This window comes from Vidua chalybeata, chromosome 8 (assembly GCF_026979565.1).
Source record: "Vidua chalybeata isolate OUT-0048 chromosome 8, bVidCha1 merged haplotype, whole genome shotgun sequence".
NCBI lineage: Eukaryota > Metazoa > Chordata > Aves > Passeriformes > Viduidae > Vidua > Vidua chalybeata.
In genome coordinates, this window is record NC_071537.1 from 34,399,274 (window position 1) to 34,425,341 (window position 26,068).

At 45.3% G+C, this 26,068-nt stretch overlaps 1 protein-coding gene across 4 annotated transcripts in view; it reads right to left on the minus strand.

The window, feature by feature from the left end:
• Nucleotides 1–26,068, minus strand: part of TET1 (tet methylcytosine dioxygenase 1) — a 96,882-nt gene that overhangs the window by 50,499 nt on the left and 20,315 nt on the right. For all 4 annotated transcript variants that reach the window (XR_008432077.1, XM_053949325.1, XM_053949324.1 and 1 more), the window contains 2 exons: nucleotides 10,133–12,184; nucleotides 3,393–3,443 (listed from right to left, as the gene is read on the minus strand). Coding sequence is in view for 3 of the 4 variants with exons in the window: in XM_053949325.1 (XP_053805300.1) it covers nucleotides 3,393–3,443; nucleotides 10,133–12,061 (1,980 nt within the window). In the remaining variant the exon portion in view is untranslated. The remainder of the gene's footprint in view (nucleotides 1–3,392; nucleotides 3,444–10,132; nucleotides 12,185–26,068) is intronic.

Consider the following 26,068-nt stretch of genomic DNA (forward strand, 5'->3'; position numbering starts at 1 on the left):
CTTGATGGAAATAAAACTTTCATGTTCCTGGTATGATGTTTATAAACACCCCCAAAGTTCTAGATACTGAGTCATCTCTGGCTTTTGGCTTGCCTTCAGCTGAGGGGATGTTACAGAGTGTGAGCAGGCACTTTGCTGGCGCCCCCGATCACCGCAGCAGCATTTATGCAGAAACACAACAAACACAAACTGTGCAGGCAGCCACAAAACTCACTCAGCACTGCGTATGTCACTCGGGATTTCTCCCGGGCTCTTCCCTATTTTTCCCCTCCCTTTCTTTCTTCTCCCTTTTGTTTTGTTGTTGTTTCGGATTTCTTTAATCTTCACCAGGGAAGACCATGGATTGTGTTTCACCAGCTGCCTCCTGATCCGTGGGGAGGTTTCCTCGCTGCTGCCTGCACGTGCTCAGTGTAGATTTCCCTGACAACACGAGGCCATGTGTAACTGCCCCACTCTTCTAAGCTCTGTGGTAAGGACCTTGGAAGTGACTGCAAGCATTTCCCATCCTTAGGAAGAGGTGCACTGCACTACCCAAATTCAGCCAGAACACCAGTAAGTGCCTAAAAAGGATGATGTTAAGTGAAGCAGGGTGTACAATGTGACTTTAGAAATGCAGGCAAATTAATTTTTAAGTATGAATCCCTTCTATATAGATTTTCCATTACCAGGAATAAAATTAAAGAAGTGTCTGCTTAACTGGGAAAAGAACACAATATAAACCCTAAGGAAAACTAAGTATATTCCTTTCCTTGTATCCATTACTGTGAGCTTACAAAGACTCTTTATTTAATGAGCGCTTGCCTGCTAGAAGTGATGAATTTTTCAGATGTTCTTTCAAAATAAACATGGAGAACCTAATACAGTATTTATGGCACAGATGAATTTCCCAAATGAGTCGCCCAATAACCAGAAAGGAGCACTAAGACATGAGTACAGAAAACTATAAATACTACACAAAAGGTACAGTATAATAGTGTGAATCACTTTTAGTCTTGTTTATATCTGTCCAGCCCATTTGCAACTGGAAAGCACTGCTTATCTTCCCCTGTACAGAATTTGTGAATGGCTTAGTCCTCAGCAGCACAGTTAGAACACGAGCCCTCTAAGTAAATAAATGTGCATTTGACAAAATTTAGGAGAGTTAAGAAAAAAATCAAAACTCCATGTATTACTGGAAGAAAATATTACAAACCCTCCTTTAAGAAACCTAGGAGTACTACTTGAAGAAAATAAAAATTAAAAGTACATATCCTGTTGAATTTTTTTAAATGTCACTGGTCAGATGCCCTCAGCCACTACCAATCATAAAACCAAACACTGAAGTCATAATTCGACAGAAAGGACAACACCACTTTACATGGTGTCCCACCAACAGCAGAAGCCAGGTTAGAGCCACATAACATAATGCCACATTTCTAAAATGCAGCTTTTTTAAAGTTTACTGCAGCTGACAGAGCTGCAGTATAACTTATATGCCCAGCCTCCCTTCCCCCTCCCAAAACCAAAGGCCAACCCCACCAAGCCCAATCCAGCACTCCACGAGATGCCTTCAGAGGTACTGTGCCTTCTTTGGTGGATGCAATGAGACAAACTCTTAGGAAATACACTGCAGCACCACAAAACAAATACAAATACTAGAAAACACAAAAACAGTACCTAAAACCAAAGAGGAAATACCACAGAATCAGTTCAGCAAAGGAAAAGTCAAACCAGAAATCAACCCAGGTCCAACAACTGAGAAGGATACTATGCACACACACAGAACCAGACAAGCCTTCCCATTCAAGAGTCAAGGGTGGAAAAAACCTCTTCAGAAGGCTTTTTGGAAAGGAGAGGAATGACAGACTCCTATTACATAGCAACCTGCTGGGCCATCAAATCACAAACAGTGGCAAAATGAACTCAAGAGGAAAATCTCAAGGCGAACCAGGAGCCATGACTGCAGACAGACACCCAGCACAAGGTATCTGTCTGTGACCAAAAAAACACATTTTCCACTCTTTGCCAGAACAGGCATCACACCAGTTAGACATTATAAACTGACTCCTTTACAAACACTCCTTATTTTGCATGCACAAAAGACAGAATGAGCAAATACTTCAAGCTTCAGCTACATCCATGTGGTATATTACAAAGAGCAGCAGTATTAAAACAAATAATTAAAATCATACTCAGAACAAAAAAATACTGATATTTTAATGGCTCATTTTAATGCAGAAAAAGCCCACTAGCATTTGCCAGTGTTGTAAAACCACAATTAGTGTTAGCACACAGGTAGGTGGTTTGCACAACTACTCCACATGAAAAGACAGATACCCTTGAGGTTGGACAGGTCATCTGCTCCTTACTTAATCTTAACTTTGGCTTGTCTTACCAAAGTTTCTGTAGTGTGTAACAATGACAACACAACTGTTAAGAAATCAGGATGTTTTCAAGTAAAATGACATGAGAGACCAGTCAGCATTTATAAAATCCACTGTGTCAAATAACTTCTGGCATTTTAGTGTACTGAAACAATACTAAACTATCTTATTACATTCAGCTGGAATAGTTCAAGAAAGTAAGTTTAACAACATACTTTTTGTTTGCATTTTCACTAGCTTCATCTTACCCATACCATCCATCTTACTTGGCCCATTCATCCTCCAACATGTTAGTTTGCAACAACAGAATTAATCACTTACTTCTATTCAAAACATTCTAAAGATTAACTGAGAGAAGCAGTATCAATATACTACCTGTTACTTAAAAAAAACCCCAAACAACCCAAAACATTAGCCATGAGTCTAGCAAGTCTGTATTTTGATATAAAAACTAAGATATTTGTATCTGAAAGACCAGTCTTTTGTTATCATGAAGGATAGCCATCTTAAAAGTGTGGAAGGAACATGTTACCACTGAAACTGAAGGTTGTTGTAAATTTACAGGATTTTCAGTTTCAGTTGAGGTATTCTAAAGTTTAAAGAAAGAGAGGAAATCAAAACTTCAGTAAAGTATGTATAAAAATTCCACTTTTGTTAACTTGGCTTGCAGTTTAACGTTGGCTTCTCCCATGAAATTTCAGATGCCATAAAACCTGTATGCTAAAAGCATTAACTGTTACGTTTGAAAGCCTGAAACTAGGAACAGAAGAAATTAAAGGGAACGTTCAATGCAAGGGAAAGCAAACTTTTGGTCTGCAGACTTGTGCAGGGAGGTTCAAATAGGTCTACAACATGCTGGAGAGAAAGAGGAAAGAAAGGACGTGTTCTGTGCTTTTAAAATTAGCTAATCTGCTTAATAGCTGGAAAGCGGCGCTACCCAGCGTTTAACCCCTTGCCTTCCTGGACTGTATGACAAGAAAATGCTGCTCAAAACGGGAGGGGATAAATATCAAAGCGATCATCGGTTACCTTTAAAACTCTTTGCTTCCTCCTCTGAGGCCTTTTGTTTTCTGTTAGGACCTAAAAAAACATCAAATTGCAGAATATAAGTTGTGGTCACAAAGGCAGGCGGACACCTCCGATTTTTATTATGGAACAGCGATATTTCTGCAATACCCCGAGTGCTTTACACGCGGCCCTTCCACGGGCCGGCGGCGGCTCCCGGCGGCCCGTCCGCCGCCCCCGCGGCGCCCCTCACATCGCGGGAGCCCCGCGTTCCCCCTCACGGCGGCGGCGCCCCTGCCCCGCCATCTTTGCTTCCTGCCGCAGCGGCGGCCGCGCGGGCGCGCGCCGCGTGCGGCCCCGCGGGAGCGCGCAGCGCCGCGCAGCGCCCCCCCGCGGCCTCCCGCCCGAACAAAGGGGCTCCGCGCGGCCGCCCGCAAGAGCCGGCACGGAGCCGCCGCGCCCGCGGAGCCGGCGCCGCCCCGCGCCCCGGGCACGGCCCGGGCGTTGCGGGCCGCCCGCCCCGGGCACCGGGGCCGCTCGGCTCGGGCCGCGATGAGAACGGGGTCAGGCGAGGACACGGCCCCCGTGCACCCGCACGCGTGCGCACACCGCCGCGCACCGGGCGGCACTGCCCTGACCCTCTCCGCGAGCGGCGCTGGGGATGCACCGCCGGGCGCCGGCGGCCCCGCGGCCGGATCGCCCTGGGAAGAGTGGAAATCGCCGCTCCCCGGCGGCGGCCGCAGCCACAGGGCCTGCCTTCGCCTGCCCTCCCAAGCCGAGGGGACGCGGCTGCGGCAGCCCCCTCCGAAACCTCCGCCTGGGGCCGGGACTCGGCCGGCGGCCCTGCCCTCCCGCCGCGGGCCCGCTGAGAGACACTCCTCTGTCTTCATCTGCCCCCGCAGCACCCAACAGAACAAATCCACTGCCAACGGACTGCCGTGAAACCGGCCGCCATAGGAACATCAAGTGCAATTGTTGTCCCACAACTCCACCTGCTCAAAGCGGCCATCCGGAGGAAAGGAGGACGGAGGGGTCACAGCGAGCCCTCACGGGTCACACAGGCATTCGCTAACATGGGACAACAAACGAACAACAGCGTATCTAACACTGCGGTCACCGAGCATTCCCTGAAACAATTCGCAGGTGACGTCTAAACCAGAACGCTGGCCATGGATTTATGCACTAAAGATAAAAACCAGTGAGAAAATATTTTCATCAGCTACAAACGGCAATCTGTTTTCTTATCTAATGCTACACGGTAATGTAATTACTGTCCACTCATTGGTGCAAATCAGTTAAATAGAAATGCTCAGACGTGGACACACAACTCATTCCCCAGTGGAACAATTAAATCAGAGAAAGCTGTTGCCCATTTTTTGTTGCCCGATGCTACCTTGTATCTTAGCTCCTTTGTTGCATCAGAATGATGTATTAAATAGGATTTAGAATAAGGTAAAATTTAAATACTCATTTGTATTTTTCCCCAAATACCCCAAGTCTGCCAAGGGTCTTTTTTGCACATTAAAAATGAGAGAGTGGAAGTCACACATACTTAAGTGATCTACAATCTTCTTCATAGTTTTGGCTACTTAAGATGCTTTACAATACAGGGGGGGAAAAAAAGGAACAGTATTTTGTTTGCTTAGAAACCTAAGACCCCATATTCTGATTTAGCCCCCAGACTGGTGCATGCACTGGACAGCGTTTCAGGTTTCCTTGTAACCTCATGTTAGAGGTCCTCAGACACAAGGAAGGAAAGAAACCTCTTCAAATAATTTCCCCATAAAAGCTTTAAGAACCAACATGGAAAATAAGGAGCAGTGAAGAGGCAACTTGTTAAATACAGCCTCTGAAAATAACTAGAGCACAAACTAATCCATCTCACTGTAATTTAGGCTGCATTATAGTCCACACCCAGGAACACAGAAATGGCAAAGTACTGTGAGCTGTAATTATTTTACACTCGCACAGAGTACGAGTGTCAGTGTAAAATAGGAGTAAACTGCACAACCCCAACTCCCTGCCCTGCATCCGTGGGGTAGGGAAGGCTGAATGCAGCTTTGCTCATCACACACGTTACCAGACTCCTCTAGCTGTCTGCTACTCCCTTACAAAACTCTCAAGTATCCTACTCAGGAGTGTTTTTAGGTGCACTCATTTTAAAATTCAACTGGCTTAAATATTTCTGGAGTCTATTTTAAAATAAATACCACAAAGTCTAAATTTTTTTATTATAGCGGGGCCTGGCTGGAACACAAGAATTCCATTTTGCTTTTTTAATTTTTTTTTTTCAGATTTCAGCACTTGGTTTTGTTCCAAAGCAGAGCAAAACTTTCAAAAATTCAAGAGGAGACAGATGGGATGTGGGAGACCAAAGTTCAAGCCCCTGGTCTGCATCAGGCAAAAAGCCCTTACCACCAACATGCTCTAATAATTCTCATCCCCTTTTTTAAGTTCTAAACAGAAATTTCATTTCTCAAGCCTTGAGAAACTTCCCCCAAAACAATTGCATTAAGACAGATAGTAGCTGTGAAAAGCTCCTGTTCATTCAGTGTTTTCCATTCAAGGAATGGCTTACTGGAAAGTTCCCAACCAACTTGAATTGCAGCATCCTTTTTCAATATGTCTGGGTTTTTCAGCAGTGTGTTAAAAACCCACAGACAAGCAGGCCCTTATTGTTATTTAATATCTCACATTACCCAGATTACAGCAATTAAATAAGATGTCTCAAAACACCTTGGGCAACCCAAGTGAATTAACACTCAGTGACCTCATTTTTTTGGTCAGTTTGTTGACTATGGGTCCCCCTAAATCTAGCTATTTAGTTCTAATAGGAATTAAAGCTGTCCCCAGCAGATGGTTTCAACCCAAGTGGGCTCCCTGCCTAGGTAGGACCATAAAATGTGGGCACCTTGCCTTGACAAGCCCTGCAGAAAGCAGCCGTGGAGATGAGGGCTCCCCATGCTGCCAGTTCAGCAGCAGCCCTGTGAGTTCCTGGCCCTTTGGGAGCTGTGGGGTCACGAACCCCTACAAGTTCAGCCCAGAACTGGAGCTGCTCAGCCTGACACCGCCGTGGGCCAGGGCAGCAGCTCCCCCGGGAGAGCACGGGCGAGCTGGAGCCGATCCGGCCCGGCAGAGCCCGGCACAAAACAGCAGCACTGGGCTCCATCTGCAGCACCTGCCTGGCCAAAACCGGAATCCTTTGGCCATGGAGAAAAAAAAATAAACCATGAGCCACCTTTCCTGTTCACGTGCTGCTTTTGAAGCCTACAAAATCCTCGCGGCCACACTGCAACTCATGAAGACAGCCCTGACAGCGTGCAATGCAATGGCAGCAAAGCAGACCACTTCTTGGAATTAAAGCTGCTTTTTGGAACAAAATAGCTACAAAATAGCCCTCAGAAACTGCAATACTGTTTCAGAAAACAGCAGCCTTTAAAGACGAGACAAAAATGAGGCAGCGTCATAATCCTGTGTGGGTAAGCTTCTCAAACTCTTCACTGTGAAATATTCCTGCATTATTCATTCTGAGAGGGACAGTAACCCAAGATAAAGCCTTTTTCCTCTTCTTATGAAAGCTTCCTTACATTTTATTTACTGGGCTGTCCTTTCAAAAAATTCAATAAGCAAGAAAATGTTTTCCCTCATATATTTTAGGATTCTTCTTTACCAGCTCCAAACCAAACAGGCACAGTGTGAATTCCTGAGGAAGAGGGGCATTATATGCAACAATATTGCTACACACAGGGGCTAGGAACTAGAGCCCACAATGCCTTATATCCAGACTTTCATGATGTCACATCCCTGCAAAACCCATTACATTCAGGAAGGTACAATATCACTTAATGTTTATGTGGCTGTTATTTTTAAATGGTATTTTTCAAGTCCAATATAGTTTTCAAATCTTTATCTGGATTATGTGTGTATTAATGGAAATAACAGTAACCTAACTACTGCCAGCTCCAAACATGCAACTGATATTCTCCAAGGGCTGAGTGCTTGTGCACACATGGGCATGGGTGTTGGAATATGCACTTCAGTTTACCTTCATGCCTTCTACCAGCCAGGCCCTACTCCCTGTAACTGTAAAGCCACCTAAGTTCTTAAAGAAAACCAACACTTTTTCTTTCCTAAGCAGCAGGTACCCTGCCAACCCCCACAGTGGTTATACAGCCATTTGATGCACACAGCTCTCACTGACTTCACTGGGACTTTTGCGTTTTTTAGTTAGAATGGGGGAGATAATTCCTTTAAGGCAAAACACCAACATTTAAACTACGCTCCTGCTCTATCCCCCTGCACCCTCCTCCCAGTGAATCACTTCCAAAAAATGCTTACATTCCACCAACATGAGAGAAAGAAGCATGACTCTTCTGAATGAAGAACACACTGAAGCCAATCTAATTTCTTTTAATTATTTATGTTCACTTTCCAAACCATGGACAGAGACCTACAGTATTGGGTTTTCCTCAGCTGCTTTCTGTTTGAAACACATTACTGCCACAGAAGTTCCAGTACTACCAGTCTGGGAAAACAATGGAATTCCCTGCAATCTTATCTAAAGGATTGCTGCTAAACTGAGTGATAGCATTCCCCATCCCCCAACACCTTCCCCATCTCAACACCTTGAAAGAGCAGATATAACATTGTAGAAGTACATTCTCATTTCCTCAGAGCACAGTTTCTAGAGATTGAAAATGAAGCAAGGCCTCTTTCTAGGAATATCTGAAAAGGCACCAGGTTTCATTCAAATACAATTTTATAAGAAAATACCTGACATGTTCTTAAATGTCAGGAATACTTCATTTCCTCCATGCACCACCCTAAAATTTCACACAAAATTTAACAAGAAATGAAGAAAGCTTCTGGTGCAGCTCTGAATGTATCATACAGAATGTGGCCACTTTAGTGAAATAAAAGCACACCAAAGTAAAAGCTGCCAAAGAAAAGAATAAAAACAAGGAATCTCTCATAAAGAAAGTAAAAGGAGTGCCCAGAGAGGACAAAGGTGAAGAGGCAAAGCTAATCTGCAAGGAGTAGGTCAGGCTGAGCAACAAGAAAAGTAGTATGTTTAGCCTGGAAAACAAAGGTTGACAGAAAAGCTGGAGTGCTTCCTTTTACTGACCCTGCCAAAACCCTTTTTAAAACACGGCTTTTAGATCACTTCCCACCTCAACTCCACAAATCCTCTCCCATGAACTTCTCTTCAATCCTGCTGACTAAATATACAAAAGGACAATGTCACTACGTTTTTGCTGTAAAAGGTCGGGATAAGTCTCTACCACCTTTGTTTTAATATCTATCTTAAGTCACATTACAGCTGTCCCTCTCCTCACTTATTTTTTAAGAGCATTAAGAGCTGAAACAGAAAGAGGTTTTTGAATTAATTCTGAGCCAAACTGTTTAAGCCTACTTCCCCTAAACATCAGATCTTAAAGTATACTTCCCCCACAAAGGAGAATACATCATATTCTCCTCGCTGCTACAGGACTCTTCTTTCTGCTTGCCTACCTTAAAACCAGAAAGGAGTTCTCTGCCAACCCTGGTAAGCACAGGACAGAGCAGTGCAAACAGGAGCTCTCCTGAGACCTCTGCAGCTGACAGGAATTCCTACCTGCTGTGAGACCACACCATTTTAATGAAATTGCTCTTGAGAAAGGTTTTGCAGGTGCATTCTCCCCAGTGTGAACTGCTCCTCTCAGAGTACACACTGGTGTGCAGAGACTTGAACCTCAGTTTCCCACATCCCAAGGCAAATGTCCCAGTGATTTAACTACCAAGACAGCTTCTCCCCTTTGTGGTTCAGGTACTACTGGATCCTATGAAGAGAACACTCCCAGCAGGACCTAGCACTGCAGAGTCTCAGTGCAGCTCAGAGGTCAGGGAATTCAGCTGGGATGTGGGAAATCTATGTTCAACTCCCTACTTACCTGATTTAAAGCCTGATCTTGAAACTGAAATCTCTCAGAAGGTCAGTGCTGTTATCACATGGGCATACACACTGTCTTTTCCCCTCCTCTTTGTTCCAAAAGTTATGACCTGGGTTATAAAAGGCTGATAGATCAGAAAAATGAGTAAGAAACACAGAAAAAAGAAAGTATGTATGGGAATGTGGTAAAAGACAAAGAGAGAGAGGAAAGAGAAGTGAGATGAGAGAAACAGAAGAATAGACAATTAGAAAGGCAGAGAGATGCAAAAGGGGAAAATGCAGCTACAACTTGGTCCTGAAGTTTATAAATTGATTTCCACCAAATCTGTCAGCACAAGCAAATTACTTTAATTGAACCAAAGAGCAGACAGCATGCCTTCCTTTGCCTTTAGCTTTCAGTATTTTAAAATAAAAACACTCTCCCTTGTAATTCACAGTCTCCTAAGACTACCCTCAATCTCCCTCCTCCCCGCATTCTGTGCCTAAATCTTCCTCATTTCTTTATGCACTCCAATGAATCCATTCCTTTGGACAATCCATTCCAATGGACATCCATTCCGTTGGACATACAACATACCAATATCTGGGACACAGAGTTAAAGCCATATTTACCTTTGATTTTACAGATTTATACAACAGGGACAAGACTAACTCCAGCTCACTCTAACCTACAGTTCTGTAGATGACAAGAGGAAGTTACTGTACAACCTGTTAGCACCAACAGTAACCCTGAACTCTCTGAAGCTGTCATGTGGCCAGCATATCCCTTTGCAGAATTTTAAGGTGCACCTCAAGCCTCAATAGAGTGACTTAATTTGCAACTTCTTTGTCTTACCTCAAAAGGTAGCGTGATTGGTGGTGGTGGCTTTTTCAGTTCTTCACATTTTCTCTTTTTACATATCCGGTGACTAGTTTTGCGCTTCCTGCAGCAGCTGCATTCCTCACAGTTTGTTTTCCGCAGACAGGGCTCACACACTCCACAACGCCTTCGTTTCTTTTTCTCCAGCATAGGGAGCAGAGATGAATATGGAAGAGGGTAATCACCAGCTGGATTTTTAAGAGAGTATGGCCCTGAGGCCTCAACTGCTTCAGTGCTGTTGTTCACGTTGTCCTGAACCAAATTCAAGCTTACTCCAACACTTCCCAGCTGTGATGAATAATCATTATGCTGCAGTCTTGAGTCAGCTGGCAAATCTGCATTTATGGCTTTTTCTGAGGCAAGAGCAGAGATTTCCATGCTTGAAGGCAACTCTGAAACAAAACCTGCAGAGAATTGTCCAGAGCTTTCAGCAGAGATTTTATCAACTGTGCTTTGTTCTAAATCTGAAGATAAAGTGGGGACATACCCTGAATTCAAAATTAATGTCTCTGCATCAATACATTTAACAAGCTGTTCAATGTCCTCTACTTCAATATTGTTTAAAGAGGTACTGGAGACTGGTTCACATACTCTAAATATGTTCTTTGTGTCAAATTCTGAATTCTCTTTTGTAAAGCTCAAATCTGAATTTGAATCAAGTTCTCTGTGAATGGGTACAAAATCCACAACCAGTTTCATGGGGTATTGTGCAAGTGAGCTTGCACCTTCAAAACGGAAAAGCAAATTTGATTCAGAGGCAGCTACAGAACTGGAATTTGAACCAATGTCTTTATTCTCAGATTCCAAATCCCAGCCTGCCTTCAAACAGGAATCTGCCAGTGACCTTGCGTCTCCTAGTAAATGTTCTTGTGAGTTAAACTCAGAGGTAACTAGAGATGCAGAATCCAAGTCTTGTTCTTCCCTAGGTAGCACCATGTCCAACCCTGCTCCAATGTGGAATTTGGCAAGCGTGACCGACTCTATCAGTACTGCTGAGCTGAGGCCTGAGGTATCAGCAGAGCTGGAGTCAGGTTCTGTACTGTTAGGCACCACATTGAAGGGAGCCTCTGCGTGCACCTTCAAGTTTGATTCAGAGGCAATTCCAGAGTCAGAAGGAGAAGATGGAAGCACCAGCGCAGCATCTTCAACAAATGCTTCAGCCAAACTACCTGTATCAAGATCACTGAGTATCTGCTCACAGGGCAGGTCTCCATGCTTAGATTTCACCTCTGAAGCTTCTGTACCATCATCAGTTACCTGACTGTTTGGAAGGGAATCATCCGTTTCAGATATTTCTGCCTCCTCGTCCTGACCGGCACACGGGATAACAGGCTCTTCACCTGCACTACACAGACAGCCTTCTACAGGCAGAGCAGCGAACTCATTTTGAGCTAAATCTCCTTCCAAAGCTATTTCACCCGTTTCATCATTTTTCTCTTCTACTACTGCCAGGGCTTCTTGTTCATGTTTTTCCTTTGTTTCTAGCTTTTTTTGTGCTGCAGCTTTCCTGGGCTTTGCAATTACTGGAGTTTGGGACAATCTTCTGGAGAAGGAGCGGTTACGGAGAGCCATTGTAAAGCCATTGATGCTGAAAGAATCCTGGTTGTGAAAAAGGATATTGTCAGCTTTCTCCAAACTCACCCAGGATGCTCCAGACAAGGTTCTGGTTACACTGCTCCTGAGAAGCCTGCCTGAAGAGCTCATGATTGGTTTCTTTTCTTGCTGTTTTTTCTTAACATCTTTTTCTTGCACTGGCTTTTTACCTTTTCCAGAACTAACAGCTTTTGTGGAAGCCTTTGTGGTTTTCTTTCTCACTTGGCTAGATTTCTTTTTGCTCTGGTTAGTTTTCCTTTTGCCCAACTCTTCTTTTTTGGCTGATCTGGAAGGCCTCGCATGGTGAGCCATGTTTGCGGAGCAGGAGGAATGTTAAGAGGAGAGATGGAAAAAAATCATGAGCTCTTGAGAGACCTCTTCGGTAGAAAACTGCATACTCCCATTGCTGCCTTCTGTGCTCATACAATGTCAACTCTGAAATAGAAAAAGATACAAAACAGCATTAATATACTTCTAATTAAAAAAGGTGCACATCTATTCAGCTGACCATTTTTAGTATCAAAAAATACAGAGGTAGAATCAGAAATAGCAGTATTAGGTGTTATGTTCAACTAGCACAAAAGCTTGCACGATATTAGTATGCTACAATATAAAAAACTTGCCTAAAGGCCTGTAACACAAAGCAGCAAACTGAACTCAAATGACCAAGCAACATCACATACTTACTATTTCATGTCAGTACTAAAAGGTTTGAGTTTACTCAACTTTATTAACAGTTCGTTAGCCAATAAACTTCCCTTGAGTAAGGAGAAGTTCATATTTATCAGTGCAAGGACATTCAGGAACAAAAGAACAAAGCTGAGTTTATTTTTTGTGCATACTCAGTATATCATCACCAGAGCATCTACTATTCTTTCACCACCCACTGGTAGCCCAGCATGGTAAAATTCCAGATAAAATGGGATAAGTAACTAGCTCCCCAAAGAGATCAATCTGTGATTTTACAGGGGAACTGGACCAGGGAAGAATGGTCATTCCCAGTGTCATCTTCCAGAATGCCTTCACAGCACACTGTATTACATTCCAACCTTGATTCCATACTGTCTGCCTATATCATATGTTTTATGCAAGGCAAATGTCTCTGCTTCTTCACTAAGACTTAATTCACCTTCAAAACACCACCATATCTCTGTCCCAAGCTTTTGTCCCCAGTCACAACTGCAACGCACAAGTCCCCCAACTCCCCAAACACAACTGAATCATCTCAAAAAACACAACAAATTTCTCATGCTCCAAACCCATTTCCTTCAAGGTGGGATTTTTTTAAAAGTAAAGCAATTCTCACAAGTACATATTTTAAAGTATCTATAGAAGGCTTTTAAAGCTTTATTTAGCCTTTTGAATAGATCTCATGGGTAGACAAGGGCCCTTAAAATGGGAACAGGCAGAGCTAGAGCCTCTATAATAGTCTCCAGCAGGAAGGTACCTTCCCTTCACCATCATTATTCCTTAAGCCTCCTCCAGGCTTTCTGCACCTCTCGTTGATGGGAAGAGGCCAAGAAAAGGAAGAACAAGTATGGGGATGATGTCTAAAATCCTGACCTCAAATGGAAGTAAAAGAAAGGGCATTTGGCTTCTAAAGGAAATAGAAAAGGAAAGAAGAGAGCAACCAGGTTCCAGACATCACCACTCCCTCCTGACACCTCAATCCCCAACTTGAAGCCAACAGGGTGATCTCACAGAGGCTGCACTTCCCCACAGCCTGGTCTGAGCTCTGCTGAAGCTGGGGAGAGTTTTGCTAATGCAGCCCAAAGAGCTCTGCCCCAAGCACAGCCAGCTCACACGGCCTCTGTGTGGGGCCACCAGCTTGCTGCCCCCCAAAGCAGCCAGCCTGTTTCTGGCCAGCTGTTTGTCACAGCCCTCGGCAGGCTGCCCCGTGGCCACAGCGCCCACCAAGGCTAACAGTAATTCCCCAGCCTCTTTCTGAGTAGTTTATTTAAAGCATTTTGAAGCCTGGCTCTTGTTTATTCAGCTGTAGCAAGCCAACTGACCCTCTGTTCCACAACACACAAACCAAGTATCTTATCTAAACATGATGCAATTATCTTATATCACATCTTCATACTGCATATCAGATGAACATGATTACTGAGACAGCAGGTTTTTTCACACACACAAATACCATTTAGAGCCAGCAGTGCTGCACAAGACAAGGCTAAACACTTCTCAGGTCAGCACAGACAACAGTGCCCACCAAACACACAATAAACAAGCTGAATAAATAGCAACCCCCTCCACAGCAACACATCCAACCTGGAGGGACTAAGCAGACACGTGCAGTTGTTTATAGTCATGGGTGAAGCTTCAAAGGTCACAGAAGAGACCTGAACAGCTCCCACAGAAGCTCTCCATAAAAGCTGGGTCAGACAGTGAAATAGTGAAACAAATACAACACTGAAAGGAAGGTAACCCGAGTACCCCCCTCCCCCTACCCTTCTCTGGAGGCACATGGGGGAAGGGGGACATGGCCATCAGGAGTCACTCCATGAATCAAAGAGGGCATCACATCAGCAGGTTCATGAAATAGTTGTTGGCAGCCTGCAAAAAGCCTCTCCAGTTTCTTAGGGTTGTGACAGAGACTGGGATCCTCACTCCAAAGGATGGCCTGGAGGACTGCAAAACCAGCTGGAAGCAAGCAGCAGGCACATCTGCAGCCATCAGCAGAGGAGCTACATAACAGCGGCAGGAGAAGAAATGTGAGCTACTTTCAGAGCCTATAGCCAGGAGACCAAGGAAGAAAGCAAGCCATCAACAAAGGCCAGGCAACATGGCAATGTGTGAATCAGGAGAGGGACTGAAGTGATAAAGTCTTTTCTCTATCAGCCCTAAAACAGAAGCAGAATGACCAGAGGATACAGGAGGTCTGCAGTGGAAACAGGGACTGGATTTTTGAGAATTCTGAATGTGAATGATGCTTTGCTCATATTGTTTGCTTACACAAGTAGTAGGTGTTACTGTGGAAGTTCAGAAAGCATGACCAACAAAATTATCCATCAGAAGCTTAATTTCTAACAATTTGGTAACTTTTTAAAACCATTACTACAATTACATGATAATATGTCTTTACGTGCATTTGGACAGGGATAGGACATGGGGGGATAGCTTCAAGGTGAAGGAGGGCAAGCTCACATCAGATACTAGAAAGAAGTATCATGTGAGGGAGGTGAGGCCCTGGCACAGGGTGCCCAGAGGAACTGTGGCTGCCCCATCCCTGGAAGTTTCCAAGCCCAGGTTGGATGGGACTTGCAGCAACCTGGGCTAGTGGAAGGTGTCCTTCCCTGTGGCAGGGGGTTGGAATGAGTCAATCTTTAAGGTCCCTTCCCACTCCAACCATTTTGTGGCTGCACAATTTGAAAATTGCAAAATAGTTGCTTCAGGACTGAAAAGGCAAGATCATCCTTGAGTTCTTTGGTTGGTCTGGTCCTTTTTTAATTTTTTTTTTTTAATACAGAGAAACACACCTGTCTGGCAAGAATGTAGAAAACTACCAATGCCAAAGCATTGCTTCTCTTCAGGGCCAAAATTATAGAGACTATGAACAGAGTGGTTCAAGATTTCCTTTTTTTGCTAAAAAAAGAATGCTGATATTTGTAGGAAATTGCCTGGCTTTAAATGCTGCATTATAAAAGATGGCAAAAGCTTTGTTTGACTCAGAGATGACAATACAGGGCCACAAAACCAGCAACACTTTAATCCATTTTGTTTCAGTTTTGTGACTGGAGTGACTTCAGGTTTTTCAGAAGATATCTGAATAGACGCCCAAAGGAATTTTTTTGGCGAGCAGGGGTTGATGCTTCACTTCAGTTATATTTGTCTGGGACTCTAAGTACCCAACTTGCAAGGTGATCTTACACTCTCAGGCAAAATGGTTGTCAGCAAGAGATCGCTGCTTCCCTTAAAAAACTCTAGTCTTGAATACCAGTCTGCCAAAACCACCTTAACTGCTAGCTAAAAACTGTCTTGACATTTTAAATAACCTGTCCTCTAAGTTACATTGCTATTTCTTTGTTTCCTCTTGCACAGCTAGGACCAGAGTGTTAGGGAGCTGCCAGGTTGGTTTTCAAGTTTTGTTTCCTGTAACACTAGGAAATATTTTACCTTCCCTTTTCCATTTAAAGCACTGGCAAGGACTGTTGATATCTGCAGCAGTTGCAAATCATCTCATGCTGCTTCTTAAGGACAACAAATGGATTTACCACATTGGTCATATTTCACAACAAGCAATTAATTGTATTTCCAAAATATCTATGTGGACTCAACAGGATTATAAAACACAAATCTCATGGGGCAATATAATAACTTGTCAGTCTTCTATCATCCTGGAGAGAAACAAACTTCAATGCTTTCTTCTGAAAGCCAAAGCAGGTGAGACCTGCCTTGCCTTCCCTGGCAGGGGAGCACAGGCGTCTCTAGGATGTCAAAGGGGCAATAGGTGACAGGAGGTTTTGCAGGGAATTGCCCTAGATAATATCAGTGCATCCTGAAGCTGTCTGTTACTGGAGGCAACTTATCTCTCCTAATCCACGTGCAAAGCTGAAAGCTGGTTTTAAAGCCAGTTGCTTAAGTTTTGTTCATTCATGGTAATAAATCTGGAACAATTCCACTGACTGCTATAATCCTCAACAAATACTCTAAAAATCTAATCAAAGGCTAAATCTTTTAGTCCTGTCTCCTCTCAAAATTCCAAACAATTATAATGAGAATTCTACCTACAAAGTAATTAAGGAATTTAACCCCATACTGTCAGAAAAAAAAAACAAAACCAACAACCCCCCCCAAACAAACAAACAACAAAAAAAAAACCAAACCCACCCACAATGCTTCACTTTACACAAATGGGTAAAAAAAGATATAGCAAATTTTCAGTCTAGAGACGGTGTCAATCAAGATTCTGTTACATAACTTGATTCTTGTTGGAAGATGGCAGGGGAAAAAGAAAGATACTAGAAGATGTGTCCTCATAAAAAGCAAAGGCAGTTTTTTTATGGTGTTGTGAAAAATGGCAAGTGACCCATGAACAAACAGAGCAGTATAAGGAAAAAAATGACACAGCTAGCAGTCACTAGTTTCCCTAGTCACCTGGTTTCACTACAGTCAGACGTACTTAAGTACATTTTGTTTCAGTGTTTAGGTATCTTTAAAAAGTCCCTTGAGATTCGCCCTAAGGAGAAACAGATCTGGAAGCTTTCACAGGAGCCGCTCAATAATATGCAGGTCCCAAGCAATAAGGGCCACAACGTGACTAAGCTGTCACACAAGCTCAGATGCACAATTCAGAATTCAAAAACACCTCATCTTCTGGCAGCAAATGCTCTAGAGAAAGATGCAAGAGACATCAGAGAAGACAGACGTTAAAAAAATCTGACCCTCAGGTGCAAAAGCATGTCCTAGCATCTGCATTCTCTTCCCAGCTGCCCCAAAGCCAACCTGCTTTCCAATTCGGCCTAGTTCCCTGCATCTACTCATTGCTCTGTAGAACACTTTGTATATGAAAAGAAGGGAAATGGGTTAGGAGGGAAGAATCAGCTTTAATTTTCCCTTTCCACCTCCTTTAATCCTTGAATACACATTTGGCTTTGGGTAAGAAATAAAACCGAAACTTCTCATCTGCCATCTTGGTACCATGAGTTACTTCATACACAGAGGCCTCCCCACTCCATTTTCCTCCATAGAGGTTTTCTGCTTTATGTTACAGGACTATGCCACTCTTAATTAACCAGACATATTTCATTCACACATATTAAACTCTGGCTTAAGGTAACACTTTCCAGTAATGCACGAATGTGGGACAGGCGCTGCAGGATGCCACCTCAGTTTCTCACAGACAAAGGCACGTAAAGCACAGTCCTTTACTCACTCATCAGCAACACAGGATGATGCTGAGCAGACCAAGCACCAAGGCCTACACCCTACATTTTTGTCCTTGCTGGCCCCAGAAGGCCACCTCTGTTTGGAGGATGAGGCAGAGCTGCCACCCCACTGTGTAAGGAGCTGCAGGCTGCTGTGAAATAGGTATGCTCCATGAATCCAGCAGGAGATGTCCATGGTTAGCATTGTGCAATGACTTCATGCACCTTGGAGCCTCCACAGTGAGTCACACAGATAAAAAGATACCACAAAAAAACTCCTCCCAGTTTAGAGAAAGCTCTATTAGAACGATTAGAGAAAAAGACAAAAAAAAAAAAAAATAGAACTGTGGCAAGGAACTGCACATGCCTAAACCACAAACCAGATTAAGCCTCAGACAACTTGAGCCAAAAATCAATTGTGAGGACTCACACCACATGTGCAAGTATCCTCCCTTCAGCCAGGCAGGAGCACCGGCTTCCTTTAACCTATGGGCAGTGCAGCCAAGCACTGACCTTCACAGGGGAATGATAAAAAGTAAAAATATATCAAGTAATTTCTAAAGGCTCATCAAAGAAAAACGCCATCCACCAGAACAGTCCACATACATTTGAATACAAAAAAAGCAAGCAAACCAAACCAAACACGCTAGCCCATCATATGCCCCTCCGATTCTGCATTTATGCTGTTTAAAGCACTGCATTTCTTTTTGATAATATGACTCCATTCTTTCAGGGGGTTTGCCTTTTCTTAAAAACAAGGACAAAAAAAAAAAAAAAAAAACAACACAAAAAACCTCCACCACCATTAACTGAATCGCCTTATCTCAAACTCAGCTAAAAGAAGGGGGAGGTGGAGGGAAGAACCTTCAGGCAAAGATTAAGCCTGGAAAATTTCAGCCTGAAAGGTGTTTTGAAATTTTAAGTATCTGAAAACAGAAAGCAGGATGGAAGGGCTTAGGCCAGCTTCAAAAATCACAGGTAAAACACTATTAGTGACAATTTTCAATTACTACACAGTGAAGAATTCAGTCTTACAGAAACTGTGAACATCAGAGTTCCTTTGTACATCTCACCTTGAGTTCTTCCCAGTTACCTGCTTTGCACAACCCAGTCTGCCCTCATCTCCTCCAAGCACAACAAACTCCATAATCTTGTGGGACTTACCCTTATCCCAAGAGCAACCACCACAACCCCTTGTGCTGGCCGAGCAACTGCCTCAGAAAAGCATAAACCAGCTTTCTCCTCCTCTGCAGTTAGGGTCGACCAGGCTACCTGCCCAGACCAAGACTAAATGTTAAATTTTCCCAATTCAGTCTGTTTTCCTAATTCGTGTTGACTGACATAAAGAAAACAGGGTAATTACACCACAGAATAGCTTTCTGCATTTCCACAAGAGTACCTCAAAAATCACTGAGCACAGCTGAGAAAAACTATTATTATTTGGAATATTACTATTATTATTATTTTCACAGGTTTTTCCATTGTCTTGAAAATTTAGAAAGACACCTCTGCCTTAAACTCAGTCATGTTTAAATACCTAATGCTGCGATCTTTGCCCATTTTGCCATTATTGCACTATGATTGCTAGAATAGGAGCTCTTTAGGCAGATGCACGCTGGTACAGCCACCCTGGCCAGCTTGTTTACAGGAGTCGAGTCCCACCGCCTCACTCCAGTGACATTGGTGCGCTCACGCCCTGCTCCACATTCCCCTCTCCTCCTTAAAGGAGTAGCAATCTCACCACGCTGGCTAGCTGCTACACAGGCCGAGATACAAGTGATGCGGACTACGTTGCCCTTTAAATATCTTTGGGGTGCAGCAGGATAGGCTGGCAGAGTGTAGGACAGGCTGGGCGCACGACTGGCGCGTCCCCTTTGACTGCTGCTGCGCCTGGTCCCGGCACAAGCCCAGCCGGTTGCCCTGCTCGCTCCTCGGGCCCAGCAGCCGTACCTTGGTAAGGTTAGCTGCTCCTGCCTCCCAGCAGGCCGCCTCGTCCTTTCTCCTCACCCATTCGGCGAAACACATCCTTCTCCCCTGGTTCTTTCACGGGCACGGCGGGGAGCATTGCCGCCAGCACCAAGCCTCCAGTTGCCATAAGAGCAGCACCTCTTCTCCCGCAGCTCCGAGAGCAGCTGGACAAGCACTCAGCGCCCAGGAGCGCTCCGGTGCCTCTAGCGCAGGCAGGCGGACCCCAAGGGAGGAAGGGGCAGGCAGGGCCCTCCGGGGGGGGAGGCAGCGGCTCCTCGTGGCCCGGCCCCGCCGCTGGCCGTGCCTCCCCGACCCCGGGAGCCCTCCCCGGGGCTGCAGACAATGGGGCCGACCCCAGCGGCGGCGCTGGGGACCCGCAGCGCCCATCCGGACGCGCCCGGCTTCTCCCGCGGCAAAGACGGGGAGCCACCCGCGGGGACGCTCCCCCAGCCCCACACACCAGCGGCACCTCCACAGGGTGATGCTGCACAGCCCTCGCTCGCCGGTTTTAGGGGGCGGCGGGAGTGGGCTGCGGGGTTTTTCCGGCTGGCCGAGGGCCCCTACAGCCAGGCAGGGTCCCTTTTAATTGTTCCCTGTCCTCCACGCAGGCTGCAGGCAGTTTCTCTTGCCTGGCGGGTTTTTCCAGGCAGGCTCTGGCTGCTGCAGCTCCAACACACTCCAGCACAGCCAGGGAGATCGGACTCCTTCGCTTTTTCGGCCAATAAACTCCGTTTTGCATTTGAATAACCCCCAGCCTGCCTTCCTCCTCGGCAGGAACGGTCCGAGCCGCGGGGCTCCGAGCCTGGCCGCGGCGGTGCCTCTACCTCCCCCCTCCCCACTCTACCAAAGCTCAACTTTGCAACTAGCCAAGGGGATAAGACAGGGGAAGGAAGGGAAAAACAGAGGGATTAAAAAAAAAAAAAAAAAAAGTTAAGAAAAAAGGTGGGGTTCCGAGAGCAGAGGTCCCCGTCGTTCCCCTCCTCCCGCCCGCAGCAGCCCCGGGACCCGTCCCGCACACGTACCAGGGCTGCGGCGCGGCCAGCCCGCAGCTCTCAGGAAGGGGCGATGCTGGCATGGCCCGGAGCGGGGCGAGGCGCGGGTCACGGCCCGGGCCCCCGCGGGCGGGCGGCTCCCATGGCGCGACGAGCCCAGGCGCGGAGAGGAGCCCCGGGCCGCGAAACGTGCTCCGTGCTCCGGCGGCGTCGCCCCTGGCCGGACCCTCCGGGAGGGAGCGGGGAGGGGGCGGCTCGGCGGGGCGCTCGCCGCACCGAGCCCTCCCGGCAGGCGGCAAAACGCGCCCTGGATCCCCGCGGCCGGAGCGGGATTCGCCGCCCCCCGCGCCCCCGCGCTCCGGGGTGACCCGGCACGGCCCCGGGGACAGGGAGAGCGGCGGCGGTGCCCCCACGGCTGCCCACGGGAGCCGCCGTCGGCGTGCTAGGCTGGTAACGCCGGGGGTTATTTAACAACAACAACAAAATTAAATGACGGCAATAAGAGAAAAAAAGCAAATTATCCGGTTACTTTGCGGAGGCTGTGGTTTGACGCCGCATACCCCCCGGTCAGCCACGGTAGTGGCACTCTATAAAATCATCCCTTTTCTTTTTAGCCTGGGAGAGGGAAACCTTGGTCAGCCGTGACAGGCGAGGGGCTCACGGGTGGACAACCCCCTTCCCTTTACATGTGCCATCCAGGAGGACCCTTGAACACCAGTGTCCAGCAGGGCCTAGCCATCCCACGTATGGAACAAACACTCCCAGAAGCATGGGGAAGGTGCTGGCTGAGAAGGAAGATCTGCTGAGCCGCCCTCTCCCTCCTGCAAGGAGGTAAAACATAATGAGCCTTGCTCTTTCCCCATCCCCCACCTCATTCATTAAGAGCCACTGACGATATTTGCTGCTCCTTCCCAGAGGGAAACGGGTGAGTAAAATGTTACGGTAAGAGGAAGAGTCAGTCCACTGACTGCTTCCACCCTTCATTATCACACCACAGCCTTTTGTGAAAAGCAGGCCACCAAATCTAACATCTCTTCCGACTGAAAAACAGATGTTGGAAATGGGATCTGTGAAACAATATACCCAAGCAGTACTTTTTCAGAAAGGCTTCGTTATTATTAAGTCTGTAGCTGTTGCATTATAAAGCACTTCAAGTGTGAGCCAGCCCAGTCAAATGTGAGCCTGCAGAGAGGCTTTTCTGCTGCACACAAGTGAGCAGTACTGTCCAAATTCATCCATTCCTAGAGATGCTTTAAATGCCAACCTTTTGCTGGTTTAAGTGATATGATAAAGGAGAAGCAGAGGTACAGATCTGCACAACTCCTTGTCACTGCTGCTCTTCAGTAATAGTGGGTAGGTAGCCTATCACCAATTTGCACTTCCATCATTTTCCCACCTGCCCTACATATCCTTGCATCAAGAGAGAAATACAGTCTGGGAATCTTAGCCAAGCTCACAGACACTTCAGTTGAAACAAGGTGAAACCTAGACCATGGACACCTGAATTTTGAACAGTTGCCCTCAGTGGCAGGGAATTTTAGCAATGCACAAGTTCTCTTTGCTGGGTATAACCATCCCATCTCCTCCTCAGGGTTTGATATCAAGACTTATTCCAAAGACTTGTCCTGCTAAAACATAAGGTAGCACAAGCTATTTTTATATGATAAAATAACAGGTGATTAGAGAGGTAAACAAACTATTGCACTTAAACTGCTGCACACAGCAGAAGTTGAAGGAACTGGAACTCGATAATAAAACCCCACATAATCAGAATATGTTGCTTGGGGAAATAGCAATAAGTTAGAGGTTATGGGCTTGAATAAAATGCAGAGCAAGAAATTAGTAACTTGAGGGAAAGCAACAAACAATGAGGGCTAAGGTTTATTTAGAATAAACAGGTTAACAGGAGCACCCAAGCATCAACATGCATGATCACAGCTCCATTAAAAACATGCTAAAGGCAAGGAAACAAACAGGAACTAACAATTGTTCATTTTCACTCCTACAGACCTATATGCTCATGGTCTGAGGTCTTCCATCCTGGGAAACAAGTAGCACCAGATCACAATCTTTTCTGGCAACAGTAAGATTCTCAGCCTACCAAGACAAGCTGAGTATAAATGTTTAGAAAAAGATCCCACAGTAATGACTATTTGGTCAAAAAAACAGCAGATGAAATCCTTTCACTAAAAATCAAACTGAGGCACATGGAGGGAAACGTGGAAACCACAGCTTATGACTTAGCTCCTACCATTTAAAATAGAGATCCTGGTACTGTGACAGGTGCTGCAGTGAAGCTGTTCTCTGTGCTCAACTGGAGTGTCAGGGATCATTACAAAATAAGGGGAGAAGTGAACAGGAAACACCCCTACACCATCATTATTTAGCCCAGATCTTTTGTGCACTTATATCTCAAATATGATGTGCAGTTCTGGTTTACTTAAAAAGTGCAAAGAGAATCTTGGAAGACACATAAAAACATATCAGTTGTGCCTAAAAGCACATGGAGCAACTAAATACACCAGTATTTCCACCCTAGAAAGGCAGTAATCCAGATGATATGCCAACCAATATACTAAAAAAAAAAAAAAAAAAAAAAAAAACACAACATGGAAAGCAATGTCAGAGAGAGATACTCATCCATTTAATTTGTGTTTAGAGAAACAATGACTCTTTCTGTAAAGCAAAGGACTAAAGCAATAGATCAAACATGTAATCAGAACATAGACAGCAACTTCATACAACATGGTTTCAAACCACAGAACTCCTTACTGCAGCACACTGAAGAGGCAAAAAACTTTAGGAAGCTTCTTTCCTTAAAACAAAAATAATAGAAGAAAGTTTAACCAAAACCACACAACACAGAAGTACTATTTTAACTATATGGTACTTGAAGCTGAAAGAGTGCACAGAGGTCCCTGTATGCTACCCTTGCCTCCTCCCCTGTGTATATGCTACTGGCTGTTTTTCTGGGTAAGGTTTTAGGCTGGTGGACTTTTGGTCTGACCCAGTGCTCCTATCCCTATGCTATTCTCCGGAATGAAATACAAGTTAACACCCACCTACAGAATGAATAAAACTGAACAGCGTGGCATGAAGCAATAAAGTGCACAAACCTGTATGTAGCTCCGCATTGCAGGCAGCTCCGGCAAAATTCAAATCTGTGGTAAAAATGAGGGAGCTATGAGGGACAGCTGCTCATTGAGTGACAGGGAGCCCTACACAACAGCCAGCAGGACAAGGACCTCACTAGCCAGCCTCACTGTACACATACAGGGTAAACAGAACAGGCCCAGGGGCACCATCTGCATTCAGGCACAAGGGCAGATAATAAAACAGCTTCCAGAAGATGAGGTAGGTCTGAAGTTTGTCTAAGAACCCAAGCTATAGGTCATAAGCAGATCCAGAGACACACAGAGTAAGGAAAAAGACACACAACCCAAGTGAATACTGAACAGAGTCTATACAGGCTAAAAGGGACCAAGGCTCTAAAAGATTCTTTAGCCAGGGTAGAGCTTAAATAAAGCTCCTGGGCCCATGGGCAAAGGATGTGGGTGGAGACTCCAGATGCAGCTGGTCAGGTCCATTAAGACCTATTAGTGCCCTCAGAGCCTTGACCCTGGAAACAGAACTATTTAGGTATGCCGTCCCTAAACTTATCCTGCAGTTACCTGGATCAGATCTCTGCAACAGGCACAGCATCAGTCCAAGCTAAGAAAGGTTGGATTGATGCTGAACTTTAGCCCTTCACAAACCAAAAACTCTGAGAATTACACTGCAAAGACAGCTGAGCTACTTTTTAAGTAAGACAAATTTGATCTAACCAGGCTTATCTTAGCTAGCCCTGCTTCCCTTGTAGTGGAAAGATGATACTGAAACATTAGGGCTGTTTGCTTGTGTGATTACAAAACATGGATTACAGCTTCCACTTTTTATCAAAGCCTGCCTCACATTTATTAGCTCAGACTCCACCACAACAAAGTGACCAGCCTGCTCACAGCCTAGATGTGACTACCTGTGTGCCACACTGGTGTGGGGTGCTGTGCCTGTGAATCCAGGTGAACACAGGCCAAACACTGTTAATGCCTTTGAATTTGTAATACAAATAATCAGATAAAGCACCCACAGCATTGTTAGTTGGCACTGTCTGAAAGAGTAAAAAGTCTTGAACAACATGAGTTTAATGCAGAAATTCTTGAATTCTAATTGTGGTTTTGACAATCACTTCCTCATTTAGTCTTTCTTGGCCCTGGTTCTGTAGATAGTATCTACCTGCCTGATTGGCACTCAAAACAGGTTAACATTTGTAGGCACACTGAACACAGATTCTTTAAGTGTTAACACCATTTTATGTGAAATAAGGCCAGAAGGGACTATGATTTCATCTTCTGATACCCATTGTACAGGCCCTCTGCATTTATTCTAAATAGTTCCTGACAGATGTTCCTGACCTGCAGTGGACAGCAGTTTGCTGCCAGTTTCTATTTGCATTGGAAATCTTGGCCCTTACTTCACTGCATGATTGTGCATGAGTAATAAAAAGCATGACAGCAGAATGATTGTGCAGTATCTTGCTGGTAAACACTACATCTGGCCAGACATGGTTAACTGTGCATGTACAGACCCAAGAGTTTTGGATGCTTCAAGTGTGCTGCACTTTGGCACTAAACCATGTGATAAGGGGTCACATAGGGCACACCTCTTCCTTGCTCCTGAAAGAAAGGAAGGGACATGCTTAGCCAGAGAAATTTGGCACCCACTGTATTTGCAGACTCAGTAACTGATCAGGCAAATATTTCTGTTCATTAAAGACCTCCCTGACAGGGCCCGTCAGGGTCCTGAGGATGTTAACAAGACTTAATGGCCCCGACCAGCCTCACCTGAGGCCTCCACCCACACACCTGATAGGTGGGCCCTGAACTTCAGTAAACTCAGGCCTGGCCAGGTAATTACTTCCTGTCTAAGCGCTGGTGTAGGTGTGTTTGTTTTGGTAGTTGGTTCTGGTCTTGTTTGCTGTCTGGATTTGGTTTCTAGGTGACCCTCAGGCTTGCCTCTAGCTCTGTTTCGGGCCTCATCTTCTGTTCCTCTCTTGCCTCTGTGGCTGTGCCACAGAGCTGCTTTGTGCTGTCTCTGTGGCTGAGGCTGGAGCCTGTTCCCAGCCCCCAGCTCTGCCTGTCCTGCTGCAGCACTGTGCCCTGTCAGTGGAGGGACCTCCTGTGCTGAGCTCGTGTTTGGCTGCTTGCTCACCTCACCTCAGAAGAAGCATTTCTGGCTACTTGCTGACAGAGGTAAAGAGAGTTCAGGACAGTACAGTGCTGAGGAACTGAGGTTTGCTAAAGTTGTAATCTGCAAGCTGTGATTTTTGTGGCAGAAGAAGAAGAATTATCATGTGGGGAAAGTTCTGTACTCCTGATATCTGTAGATATGGTTTGGGGCAAGTGAACAGGCAACTAGACAGCTGTTATGTCAGATCACTAATTAGTAAAGAC